General features: G+C 40.1%; 1 protein-coding gene across 11 annotated transcripts in view; it reads right to left on the bottom strand.

Moving 5' to 3' along the window:
- Window positions 1-13,299, bottom strand: part of GTDC1 (glycosyltransferase like domain containing 1) — a gene marked incomplete at its 3' end in the record, with an annotated part of 248,619 nt that overhangs the window by 178,436 nt on the left and 56,884 nt on the right. For 9 of the 11 annotated variants that reach the window (XR_014540988.1, XR_014540989.1, XM_083582545.1 and 6 more), the window contains one exon: window positions 12,202-12,412. Coding sequence is in view for 9 of the 11 variants with exons in the window: in XM_083582545.1 (XP_083438671.1) it covers window positions 12,202-12,392 (191 nt within the window). Of the gene's footprint in view, window positions 1-11,023; window positions 11,209-12,196; window positions 12,413-13,299 lie in introns of those variants that run through there. The other 2 variants (XM_083582542.1, XM_083582549.1) reach the window with 2 other exon arrangements.

Raw genomic sequence — 13,299 nt, 5'->3', positions numbered from 1 at the left:
TGGATTGCTATAGTGGGTTCTCTGTAGGGTTTTCCATTGAATATGGTCGAAAAACTGAAGCTAGGGCAGAATTCAGCTATTAGAACATTGACAGGCACCTGTGTATGATGCCAAGCAATGTACACACCTGTTGATACATTGGCAGTTCAAATTTAAGGTGTTAATGCTGACATGTAAAGCCCTGAACATTTTGGGATTTAATTGGAACCCAGTGGGGGGGTGCAGGCCTTCTCCCACCAGTAAATGTGCTGTCTAGTGACATATAAGGCCTTCTCTGTAGTGGCACCTAGCTGTGGAATCTCCTCCCCCAGAGGCATTACTTTCAAACACAATAAAGTTATTCTAAAGTCCAACATTTCATCATCACCATGGTTTATTCGCATGCTGCTTTTCTGTGGTAAACCATGCTCAAAGGGGCTTCCAACATCACAAAAAAAATCACGTGAGGAAACAATAAGATTTCAGGAGAACGCATTGCTAATTACAGACATGAAAAGTTACAAATACGAATAGGCTAATCAAAAAATCCCTAACAAGAGATGCGAATGCAAGATCCTAATTTAAATAGCAGGGCAAATAAAAGCATTTAAAACATTAATAATCTTAATTGTTCCGTATTCAGCAATTAAAAAATAAAATGCAAGGTTTGTCATCCTTTCCTATACAATCAACTACAAATAAGTTAGTGGGACCGAAAATGAGTCGACCTACACTGCAGAAACTGGCCTCCAACATGACTATACATGATACAATTGGGCTAGTGACCTGGAAGGCTAACAGCCTTTAAATGTAGGCTGCAGTAATTGAGACAGTCAGGGATTCAGTATTGACTTTTGTGAGATCAGCAGCCTTACCTAACTGCGGTATCTATGTAAACCTGAAAGCAAACTGTATCTGACTTAAAACAAAGCAATTTCTGCTGGCAGAGAAGTGGCCTGCCTGCCCTTCCCCAAGGCTGAATTTCTCACTCTCCTAGAACACAGCCAGCCTTGATTCTTCACCTCCCTGAGCCAGATGGGTAAATACAGCCTTAGGCTTCCCTATCCGTAAGTGGACAGCTCAATGGAGACGTCTAAATGCACAGCTGTGGTCAAATCTATCAGATGAAATGAGGACTTTTGCAAAATGGTGGAAATACAAAACAGGAAGAAAATAATATTTATAGGTATACATAATCCCCCTCACATAGGCAAAGAATAAAGTGTTCAACAAAGGACAAATAAACAAATTGTATATATTACTAAAATATTTGCAGTGTTTTTCTTTTTCTTCCCTCCTCCTTCGCCCATAAAATTTTATTAAGGAGTTTTCATAATACAATAAAAAACAAGCAAACATAAGTGAAAACAGAAAGAGAAAGAGAGATGGATAAACAAAATGCAAAGCCCTCTCTCACAGGTAGCTCTTAACCCTTGTTGTCACATAAAAATGCATGAACCGTCCTAGCTCTTACCTGGGAGCTTCCCTTTCTTCCCCCAGCTTCCTACCCTGGGAGATCTTCCCTTCCCTGCCTCTCACACAGAGTTTTTCACCAACCATCCAGCACCTTCATGTGTGTACCCTCATTGACCCAGAGCAGAGGACACACACAGAAAAACAAACTAACAAAAAGAGGCAAGAGCAAAGCAAAAAAAGGGAAGGAAACTGGAAGATAAAAAAAAAAATAAAACACACGGTGAGCAGCCTTCTAATTATATGCAAATTTGAAAATAAAAATTGCTTGCCTTATATTATTTTTTATTTTTGTATTAATTATAATACAAACTATAATTAAACCAAAGGAACTCATTGCCAGTGGATGCTAGATGAAAACGGATACTCTTGCAAAGGGGAGCTCAAGTCCAAAGGGTAACCTCGAACGTTAGTCATACTCAAAGTAGACCTGCTGATTTTAATGGAGCTATGATGAGTGCTACCCAACCTTTCTGTTGCTGCTGGGAGGTGTTGCTTTGAATTACAGTTTTTTAATGCTTTATATTACTCAGGGCTTTTTTTCCAGGGGTACTCAAAGGTACGCAGTACTGCCACCTCTTTTTGTTGTTGTTGTTAAAAAGTGTGACACTATAACAACTTCACAGTGAGTACCGGCATCTATTTTTCTAGCAAAAGAAGCAGCACAGATACTACCTATATTTCTTCTTTCAGAGTTCCAAGACGGATTCCAGCCAGGCAAAATTATCAAGTAGAGTGTGAAGCAAGACTGATGTGGGATGGGTAGAGAGGGGGTGCCTGTGAAGGGGCTATGGCCTGGGTAGAGTTACAAGGCCCAGAGAGAAAAATTTGGAGAAATTGGTCCCCAAGCCTGCCACCCTTGTTCTAGCTGAAGTTCATTTAGATATTGGGATGATTCTGTCCACCCATCTTTCCAATGGATAAGGACTTACTACTTCCAATCAACTCTTCTTTGAACCTTCCTGAGTAAAGATATGTTCCTGGATCTTTGGTTATTTTTCAGACCTTCCACCTGGCTGGTTCTCCAGTTGACACCTGACAGCTTTGGATTTCCGGCTCCTGGCTCACCTCAGACTGCTGCCTGTGATACCGGAACACAGAAAAGGTGTGGATCATCCTCTCTTCCTTCTCTCTACCCACATGATGAGGAGGAATACAAGGAAATGAGCCTATGTATCTTCCTGGGCTCCAGCAAGGAATTGCTGCAGGAAGTTGGGCAAACGCATATGAGTCTGTTTCTTTTTCTTTCTAGTAAACGGCACACTTCTTACCGCCTTCCTCTCTCTCCCAACCAGCAGTCCTATATAGAAAACTGCAAGCTCCTTCCACTCTCCTGCTGAGATTTTAGTCTTTGGCCAAACACTCTCCCATCAAGCCACAATTAAAAGGGACTGCTGGATAAATGGCTTGAACTGAAAATTATTGCAAAGAATCTTCCATTTGCAGCTTTGTGCAAGAATGTGGTTTCCCAGCCAGAAATATTTCCTTTGTTGAACAAACTCACGTCTGTTATTGCCTGTATCTAACTGCAAACTGTGAACTGGCGTTCAGTGCCGTGAACTGCATAAAAACTGATGAAAGATCTAGACTTAGCAGTAAGTGACAAGCTCTCCGGTGATGGAGACCATTAACAGTGTGACAGTGACAAAATGCAAACAACTGCCTGCAACACTGGTTCTGAATTTATTGGGGTATTGATGTAGACTGTCTTTCTTTTTTCCCCTTTTTTTAAAAAAAGACTCCTAACTTATTTGGTAGAGCTTGATGTGGTGTATACTATACATAGTATATATCAAGAAGCAGGAAATTCCATGTTGTTTATCGCTAACAAGTATTGGTCTTCTGGACGTGTGAAACTGCAATGCTCCTTCTTTTAGGTCTTAGAAGAGCGGTAGTTAAAAAAAATGCAGACGAGTATCTTTGATGTTATTTATGTCCATGGTTGCTCAGTATGCTAGGCCTATGTGGTACAATGAGGGCCAAAGCTGCAAGATGCCTCAAACCACCCAGAACAGAACTCTGGGAAGTTTTATCATGTCAGAGAAGTATTCGTTTCTTTGCTGCCATTAGCACTATGGAGTAGGCTGTGTAATAAGCTCTAACCTGTTCTTAAGTCAAATTCATCCTACATTGTCTATCCTATGTGTTCTAGTCTCCCAACCAGTTAAGAGATCCTTGCAAGAAAAATGTGGTGAATTAGGGGCAGCTACAGGGGAGACCCTGAAGGGGTCCAGCTTAGGAAATTATTCCAAGAGTTAAGCCAAGCATGTGGCAATATGTAGTAGCAGATACAACAACAGGGATTGAAAGCTGTAATATAACTAGAGGGAAAGTTAAGGTAGAAAGAAAATATGAAGAACAAGTTTGGAAGACAGGCAGCAGGAGACTGGCTGGGTCAGAAGACTAGAGGCAAGAGGGTGCAGCAAGGTTGCTCAATTCTCAGGAAGGCCCCGGGCTGACCTGGAACCAATCATAGCACTCAGCCTGGGAGGCCTCTTCAGATAATATGGTCTCTGCTTGAAAGTGGCTCAGCAGGAAAGAGTCCTTAACTTACAAAGTCAAGGTTATGAGTTCAAAGCTGGTCATTGTTGACAGTGGGTGGGCAAGGAAAGAGCTGAGGTAACCACAGGTTGGGAAAACAGAGTGCATCAAACTTTGAACTTCTGTTTGGTAACCAATGGAATCTCTACAGATTGACTTTCTGACTTTGAGGCCCTCAGCTTAAAAGAAAAATAAATTGAAACCAAGAATCTCAGAAGTCTGCTTACATTCCTGTTCCTGTACTACATTGCACAGATCACAGCTGTGCAAATTTGAGAACACCTTGCCCCAATACAATTGCAATAAACCATTTTCAGCCCTTACGATCCCAAGGTTTTGCCACAGATGTCTATTAGCTGTTCATTTTTCTTCTTTTTCTGAGAATTCTCATTTGCTCCTTGTCCCATGACTTCCAGAGGCCCAAGAGTTAAGGATGCAAAGTTCACGGGTTTGCACTTTTAACACAGGGAAAACCAAGGATTCAACTGCCACATTATCACAGCAGATAACATCCATTCTGGTCATATTTATCTGCCCAATCCCAAATCTGGCATGCACAACCTCAAACGTCTGACAAACAAGAACAACAAAATTTGTTCATTTGACATGTACAAGGAACTTACAATGGCAATTTCTTTGTTTCTTGTTATAGGCAAGTCCTGCGAGTCCCATGCCTCATGAGCACCTCATGAAAAAGTAACATGTTCCACACTCATGTTTTCCTTTTCAACCAACACATTTAAGTTGAAGATACTGAGGTCTGATACTGACATGATCTTAGGTGTTAGCATTTCCAATCTCCAAATACTCAGCAGAATTTTGGGATTTTGATCCCACCCATCCCCCAGGGATAAAAGCCTAATAACTCTCCAGTGCAAACTCCAGAGTAAGTTTCCAAATTGGAAAGCAGGGCATCCCCATCTCTAAGTGTGCCTCTGACAGAATATTTGTTTAGAAATGCTGTTCCCAGCCCCAGTTCAAAAAAGTCATGCTAGAAATAAAGCTCAGGCCCCTAAGTAAATCTAGTAAAGCTAAGGTCCCTAAATCCATGCTAGTGAAGATAAGGTCTATAAAAAGGAATTTGCACAAGCCTCCCCCCCCAAAAAAAACCACCCAATGAGTTGTGTGCACCTAAAATATTTCCATTGGTACTTTCACTTTTGGAAAGAATGATTACTTTCAGAAAAAGTGTGAGAAGCCTGAATCTAATCCTTTTCCATCTCCCATGATAATGATAGGTGGCCTTGGATCCAGTCCCCAACTCCCTTAGTGGAATGCACCACTAGAAACACTTTGTGTTCCAGTTCCCAATTTAGTGTTGGGACCTATACATGCAGCAACTCTCTCTATGCCGAGATTCAATCTTGGAAAGCATACACATAACACCTTTTGGTGGACATGGTTCCCAATCCGGCTGAGGGTGTGAGAGCCAGTGTGGTATAGTGGTTAAGAGCGGTGGACTCGTAATCTGGTGAACCGGGTTCGCTTCCCCGCTCCTCCACATGCAGCTGCTGGGTGACCTTGGGCTAGGCACGCTTCTCTGAAGTCTCTCAGCCTCACTCACATCACAGAGTGTTTGTAGTGGGGGAGGAAGGGAAAGGAGATTGTTAGCCACTTTGAAACTCCTTAGGGTAGTGATAAAGCGGGATATCAAATCCAAACTCCTCCTCTTCTTCACTGTATCATGGGGGAAAGTGGCAATCAGAACAACGAGATGCTGCTAAAGGACCAACTTCCAGAATTTCTGTCTTTTTAGATATTTTCCTCAATAATTTCACAAAGACACACGTGTGTGTGTATTTCTGCATGTGCACACAGCCGTGCATGTATAAGTACACACACCAAAGGGTTAAATGTTATAGTAGAACTGAAAGTGTGTGCTTTTAATAGTTCTTGTAGCATTTTTTTGTAATAAGGGGGAAAAACTGCATTGCATTTTATACTCGCCCTCAGGTAACTGTTCATTTGGATAAAAGGTCTTATTTCTAACAGATTCCAGCCCTTAAAGAGCTCCAGGGTAAATACTCAAAATATATTTACCCCTTAAAATTTGACAATTGTATTTTAAAAGACAAACGGTATGCTTATTACACTTTTACACAGGGAGAAAAGCCATTATTTTAACTGATGGAGCTATATGCGAAAAAACCCTGATGGCTGTAAAAGGCACCAAACAAACTAAGACAGCACTGAGGTGTGCAGTCAGAACATGGATTATTTTGTTGAAATATCTAACATGATACTAAGACCAGAGGCAAATTTTAGATATGGAGCTTAGGTCTGGGTTTGCTGTTCTGAAAAATAAGAAACATATATAATACGCTGCACAATCAGGGAAGAAAGGCTTTATGGCTACATGGTGCTTTCAGTGCAATAGTTTTATGCACAAACAGTGTTCATTGAAATAGTGTTATTTAAATGTAAAACATTGCTCCCACCCCCCATCCCCACCATTTTCAAAACTAACAGTATCTTTTGGAAAACAAAATGAAAATAAATAAAAAAGGCTCACCTCAACCTCCTAGGACATCTTTAAATTGAATGGGATTCCTTCATTGTACATTTTACATACTGGAAAGTTTTGTTTCCAAAGCCCAGGGTCTCATTTTGACCCCTTTCTGAAGGTCATGTTCACATACATTCTTAAACTTCCCCCTCCCCCTCCATTTTTAATTTGAGTTTTCAATCTGATAACACATGGCAGTCTAACAAGACACACACACGCACAGCAGTCGTCAGACAAGTTGGTTGATTCCTTCCCATCATTTAGTAGGGTCACTGCTATTGGCATGAGAAGTAACCATGCAAATCGAGAGACCCGTGAGTAACACTGAAGATTGTTAGTGCTATGACATGTGCCCCAGTCACTTGGAAGTTGCTTTCAAGTGCCAGTCAAGCAGTAGTAATATATTAATTGGGCTGGAGTTTCTAATGACACAGTCATACAAGCCACTGTCCCAGCAAATAAGCAGTCCAAACAGCAAGGACTGGTATAATGGCACACTCTCACAGCCCATCTCAGTAAATGAAACTTGTGGGGCAGTGTAGATTACCAGATATGAACCTAAGAACTGTTGATAAAATAGCACCCCTTTGGATCAATTTGGATTGGAAGTGGGCTAGCAATTATGAGTATCACTGGAGAATAAAAAAGAAAAATCCCCAATAGTTCTAAGTGGCAGCTTGGGCATGACTTATACTGGCCCTTTGGGAAGAGAATTTTAATCTTCCTTTTTGAACTCTGACTAACATAGTATCTAAAAAATAAAGAAAGAGAAAGCTGATTGCCAAAAGTGAATGATCTTTTGCTTCCTGATATTCTCCTACACCAATATAAACTTTATCGGGTGCTGATCAGATTACAATCATGGTCTCTTCCAACTCTACAGTTCTATGATTCTAGTAGCTATCCATGACAAAAACTACACTAAGGTTGCAATCCTATTCCCACTTCCCTAGGAGTAAGTTTCACTGAATTCAATAGAACTTACCTCTTAGTATACATTTATCAGATTTACCTATAAAGGATTATATCTAACCAAGTCATACAATGAGTAGACCCACTGAAATAAGTTGATTTAAATGAGGATGGGTCGAGTATGATATAGCTGGATACAACCCAGTGTTTCTTGAGTGGCAGTTCACATATTCCTAAGCAACACAAATACAAGGGGCTCAGCATAGATGTCCACATGTACTATGGAGGCCTCCCATACCAATATAATCTCCACTAGCTTAGACAGGGGCACTGTTTGGGAGTAAGAGAGTGGGGATACCAACAGATGCCCTCCCATCTCTTGAAAACCCAGCACCAATTTTATTTCATGAGATGGGCAATGTATTGGGGTTAAACTTGGCTCATTTGCCTCACACACAGGCCCTATTCACTTGTTGTCCCCCCTCCATTACTAGTTGCCCCGTTCTGCAGGTATCTGCCCCTGCGGCCCATGTGCTTGGCTCTTTCATGTAGAAAGACCTTCAGTCAGCAATACACTGAGGACCTACTGGGCTTTTCCCAAACTCTCCCTCTTGCATGATAATTAAATGGGAGGAAAAAATGAATGATTCTAGAACTACAGTCAGGCTGCAGCAGAAGCCACTCTCCAGGTGTCACGGCTATAGGTTCAAGAAGCAGGTTCAATAATTCAAAGCAGTTCTCAGATAATGAGAAAGGAAGAAACTTGACAGAAAAAAAGTAAAACAATTAATAATATAACCAAAGAGCCTACCTGAAAATTATTCAGGAAGACATCAATATGATCATAAACATTCACTTTGCATTAATAAGCTTTGCTTGTGATTAAAATGTTGGCAGATGGTAGCTTTTCAGTTAAAAAGTGACAAGTTGTTTTTAAAAAAATCCATGTAACCCCCTACACATTTCCCTTGAAAAGTTTTGTTATTCTGCTTGTTTTGTATGTATGTGATATATATATATATATATATGGCACAACTTTAAACATTTCACAATTAAGCATGTCACAATTACTCAAAATTAAGTGGGGGCAGAGGACCAGCCCTGACTGGCATTCAGTGTAAATCAATTGAAGGAAGCCAAACAGATGAAGAGACTGATCAAAACGGGACTGTCAATGTAAACAGTCTGCCCATGGGTCCCTCTACTTCCTAATATTTTAGACATGGACAATCTCACTTGACATGGGAAGGCTTTAAGTGGAGCGAGGGCTGCATAGCTAGGTTACATGTAGATCACAATAAATTACCACTTGGTAAATGGTTTTCCGTATTCACTCAAAATGTTCGGCCTATCTTTTAAGTTTTGTCATAACAGCCAAGGGTGACTTCTCCAGGTTTCCTTTCTCAGCATAATTCATTCTGGATGGAGAAATATTAGTTAATAATATTGCCTTATTAAGTTCTAGAGCCAGTGCCCACTGATTCATATTAGCATCAAATTATATAAACACACGGAGACGACTGCAAACTGATGAGATCCTTCTGTTACATGGCAGAGCAGGACTCTGAACATAATGACACCAACAACCATGTGAAAAATGTATATATCACTTGCTGATTAACAAAAGCAGTAATAGTATTCTGATCATGCTACTCAGAGCACTTGTAGATTTATAGTCATCACTAATGCATAAAGGTTTTGCTGATTTTTCAAAAACCTGCCCTAATAAGAAAATAAAAGCTTTGTGGTTTTCTTTTTCAGCATTTTTGCTTCCTCCATTTTAGGTTTTTAGAGAATCTGAAGAATTGTTTTGTTTTATTCAAATGCATTATGTGCGCCTTGTTTTATATATATTGGTATTTACATTGCTAGCACTATAGTATAATGAAATTGCGCGTTATGATTCAGTATTTCTACATTTATGATTTTTAATTAGTATAGTTTATCCTCTTAAAAGTGTCTTGTATTTATTTTATTTCTATATTATTCATAGGTTCAGCTTATTTTCAGATAATCAGGACACATGGCTGTATATTAAAAGAAACTGCAGTATCTATTTTTCATCATTACCCTAACCCATAACACTCCTTCTGTTTGCAAAAAGCCTTGGCATTAGCTATGGATGTTCATAATCCATTCTAGCTCATTCATGAGACCCAACTAAAATGTAGGAGTTCCCTTTGGAATAAGGACTTTGTACACCACAATTTCTCTACCAACATCTGAAAATCCCCCATTCTTCCGCTGACAAATTATTAACCAATTAATTTCAGCTAGTCTTAATTGCTCAGTGTCACTAATGGCAAAAAAACCCCAGCTCCTACTTTCATTGCTTCCTTCCTCCTCTTATGTCCTTTGTCTACAGACAGGTGCCATGATGAAGCAGGAGGGGGGAAAGACTGGTAAAATTACTTTTCTGATTGCTTCATTTCTATTGCATGGAAGGAAAAATCAGGAAGACTCTATAGCGGAACTCTTTGGACTCTGCAAGGATAAAAAGCTCTTGCAATAGATGGGAACAACTTACATTGACTTTTTAATGCATGGAAGAGTACAGCAGAAACATAGAGGTGTCCCATTCATGTGTCATATGCATGAACAGAACTCCATGCATAGAAAGGGGTGTGGAACTGTGCTGCTGGCCCTGCGCCCCAACGTCACAACCATCACTGGCCCCACCCCTTGCACATAGCATAGGCGTGAGAGAAGGGAAATCTGCCATTGGTGGCAGCAGAGAAAAACACATGGCATTATGACACAAGTAAGGCTGCTGTCAGAGGCAACCCGAAAACTGAGTGCAGAGTGCAATTTAGTTTTTAATCAATTGCTACCAATGCCCTCCTTGACACCCTCAACATTAGTAGTAGCGCTAGAATATTAATATTAACAGCATATGCTTAATTCTCTCACTGAAATCAATGGGACTTTCAATTGCTTAATTTTAGCTGGATTACCAGCGCCGTACATTCCTATTGAACCTGCACCTATATAAAACTCTCTGAATTATTTTCTCTGTGATCAGATACCAATAGCAACAGCAGGGCCATCACCTCCTCATTATGCTGTATTGGTTAAGCGTAGATTTAGTTGGTGTTTATGAAGGTTACATTGCACATAAGTACATGACAGATTTGCTAACTTTGAATCAGTTTTTAAGCTTCTAGTACTTTCTGTTAAAATGTAGGTTATTTGACAAATTGGAATTCAGTAATCTCAGGTCAATGTAACTGTACGTTAAACTAATGAAGTGTATGGCTATGAGTTATGTCTGATTAGCTTAATACAGCGAGCGCTGGACAGCTTGGGCTGCTGACCTTGAAGGAGCTGAGATAACATTGCAATGCGTTGGAGGATGTGGTTGTGATGTAGAAAAAAATTTACATAATAGTTTGTCATACATACTCCTACAAAATAGGATTGTTTCGAAGTCGAGCAAAGCAAAACCCACATTCAAGCACCTCAGGCAGAACAATTTTTCCCTCCTCTGAAAAGTTGTTCCAGACTGGCAGCTTAGATGCAATAAGAAGCAGCAGAGAATAGCCAAGGAAAAGCCAGAGAGAAAATAAAATATATTTAAAGGGCTTTATTTTAAATGATAAAAAACGGACTTACTCCACATAGTCAAAATGCACAGCAAATACTTCAAGGTGGCATAAAATTAAACTTAGATTCACATGACTCATCTCATGGAGCTGGTTGATTAAGTCCACTGGGGAAGTTTGGGTCTGAAAAAACCAATCCCACCAAATGCTGTCAATCTATTGAAACTGTACTTATCCCTTAGTTGTGGGAATTATCTGGAGAATAAACAAATCCAAGTGTGAGGAAAGACAATTGAGAAAGAGTCCGTCCTTACATATTTAAATTTTTTGCCCCTTATTAGGGGCTTAGAAAAGCCAAATAAATTCAGGATTGAAAACCGTGATTATTTATTAGCTTGCTCGGTGAGTGTGTTCCCAATGAACAAGAAACAATTTTCCAGTTTGTTAAAAGGCTTCCTGTGCTACCTACAAGACTGCCCAAAGCCAGCGCTGTGTTGCAGAGAGAATGCTAGTTTTGAACTGAGAAGACCTCGCTAATTGTTGGACTTTATGGAAGTCATTAATTCGAAACCTAGCCCACCTCACAGCATTCTGTCAGAATAAAGCTTCTTATTGGAAGAGGGATAAGCGAGTGGTCCCTGTGCCCAGGAGACAAGTCCATTGCCTAATCTGGACAGGGTTGCACTTTCTCTGGACAAGCAGTTACGCAGTCTGGGGCTGCTCTTTGATCCGTGTCTGTCGCTAGGCAGAATACACGTACAGCCAGTGACCAAAGAACCAAGCAGTTAGCTGCCTTGGACATGCAGAATTTTTGGTGTGTGTTTCTGGAAAGCAACTCACCTACCTTTTCAAGAGTACACTGTGATACGAGCATGAGACTTGACTGCGCAGAGTTTTGTTTTGCTTTTAAATCCCACACCACCGGGCATCCTTAAAAGTAGCTTTTTGGATCTCACCCCATGTGTACATAATTATATGCAGAGCTATGTCTTTACGGCATGGTGGCACTGGTTTTATCACGGTGCATGACTACTCACAAGGGCATCTGTTCTCTCACATCACTGTCTGTAGAACACAGTTGGCTCTGAGCAACTGGAAATGCCTGGGATTTAAACTGGAAAGGTTCTCATGTATCTAAGGCACCTACCTTAGGTGATCTCAGTTCCACAGAAAGGTTGCTGAAGTGTATATGAGTAAATACGGAAATTCAAGATCTGGAGTTATGAAGGTATCCATAGCTCGCCTTACCTGTAGTCCATGCTGGCTGGGACAGCTTGCATGAAGTAGAGTGCTGCAGTCCTTGCTCTCCAATGCCATTTCTTTGCAGGGAGAGTAAATAGGACACAGTCTTCTATTTCTTCTTTTAGGAGATCCACTAGCTGCCTGTGTGAACCTCCATAAAAAGCTTCAATCAGCAAAACGCTCATTCTCCTATACATTTCCAAAGTTGCCCAGGATTCTACAAAAAAAAAAGCCATATTAATAAAGCCTACATTATAATTATTTCATTTAAAAATGTGTCATATAGGATCATGATAAAAGCGGAACCACATTACAAGAGCTCAGCCAGTGAGCTCAATTTTAAAGGGATTCAATCTTTTTGTTTCATTAATAAGTTTAACTTAAAAAAGACTAATTAAAATTGCAAGCATGGAAAAAGGAGAGTATCTATTAATCAAAGTCACATTCCATTAAAATTTAGGTTACAATTAACAGTTCAGTCATACATGCATGTGCTTGAAAATGTTTAGGCTTTTAACTTAGCAGATTACTTTAAAATATACATTTATTTTTAAGTTGGTGCTTGCTGTTTCTTCAAAATATCGCACATTTGTTTTCTAATACAGATTGCCCTGTGACTGATGGTACGTAAAAACTGGAAGACATTTCAAGCACAGTTCAACCAAAATAATCTTTCATACTAAAGGCAATATGGAAAGATGACTAAAAGAAATCTGACTAGGGGCAGCCCAAGGAAACCCAGGCTGAGTCTTCAACCCCAAGGACATCTACACTTAAAGCTACAGAAGGCTGGGAGCAGAACTAAGTGACATTTTCAGCCCCTAGAGGAGATGCAAAATACATTATTACATCAAACTAGCTGGAACAGAACAATATTGTACACTTTAAGAAGGTTGTTCACACTCTCAGCCACAGGGCAGCTGACATACAAAACCAAGGCAGAAACAAACAAACAAACACAACACAACATCCCCCCCCTAAAAAAGAGAAAGCAGAATAGTCTGTGACAAGTAGTAAAAAGGCTCAAAAGCTAGAGACAATGTTTGGATGCTGCTAAGTGGCAAAAATGGTAGTGTGTGTATTTTGATTATGATTCTCGTGTAG

The sequence above is a fragment of the Podarcis filfolensis genome (genome assembly GCF_964270895.1).
Source record: "Podarcis filfolensis genome assembly, chromosome: 1".
NCBI classification, from domain to species: Eukaryota; Metazoa; Chordata; class Lepidosauria; order Squamata; family Lacertidae; genus Podarcis; species Podarcis filfolensis.
This window is presented reverse-complemented; position numbering and strand designations above follow the sequence as displayed.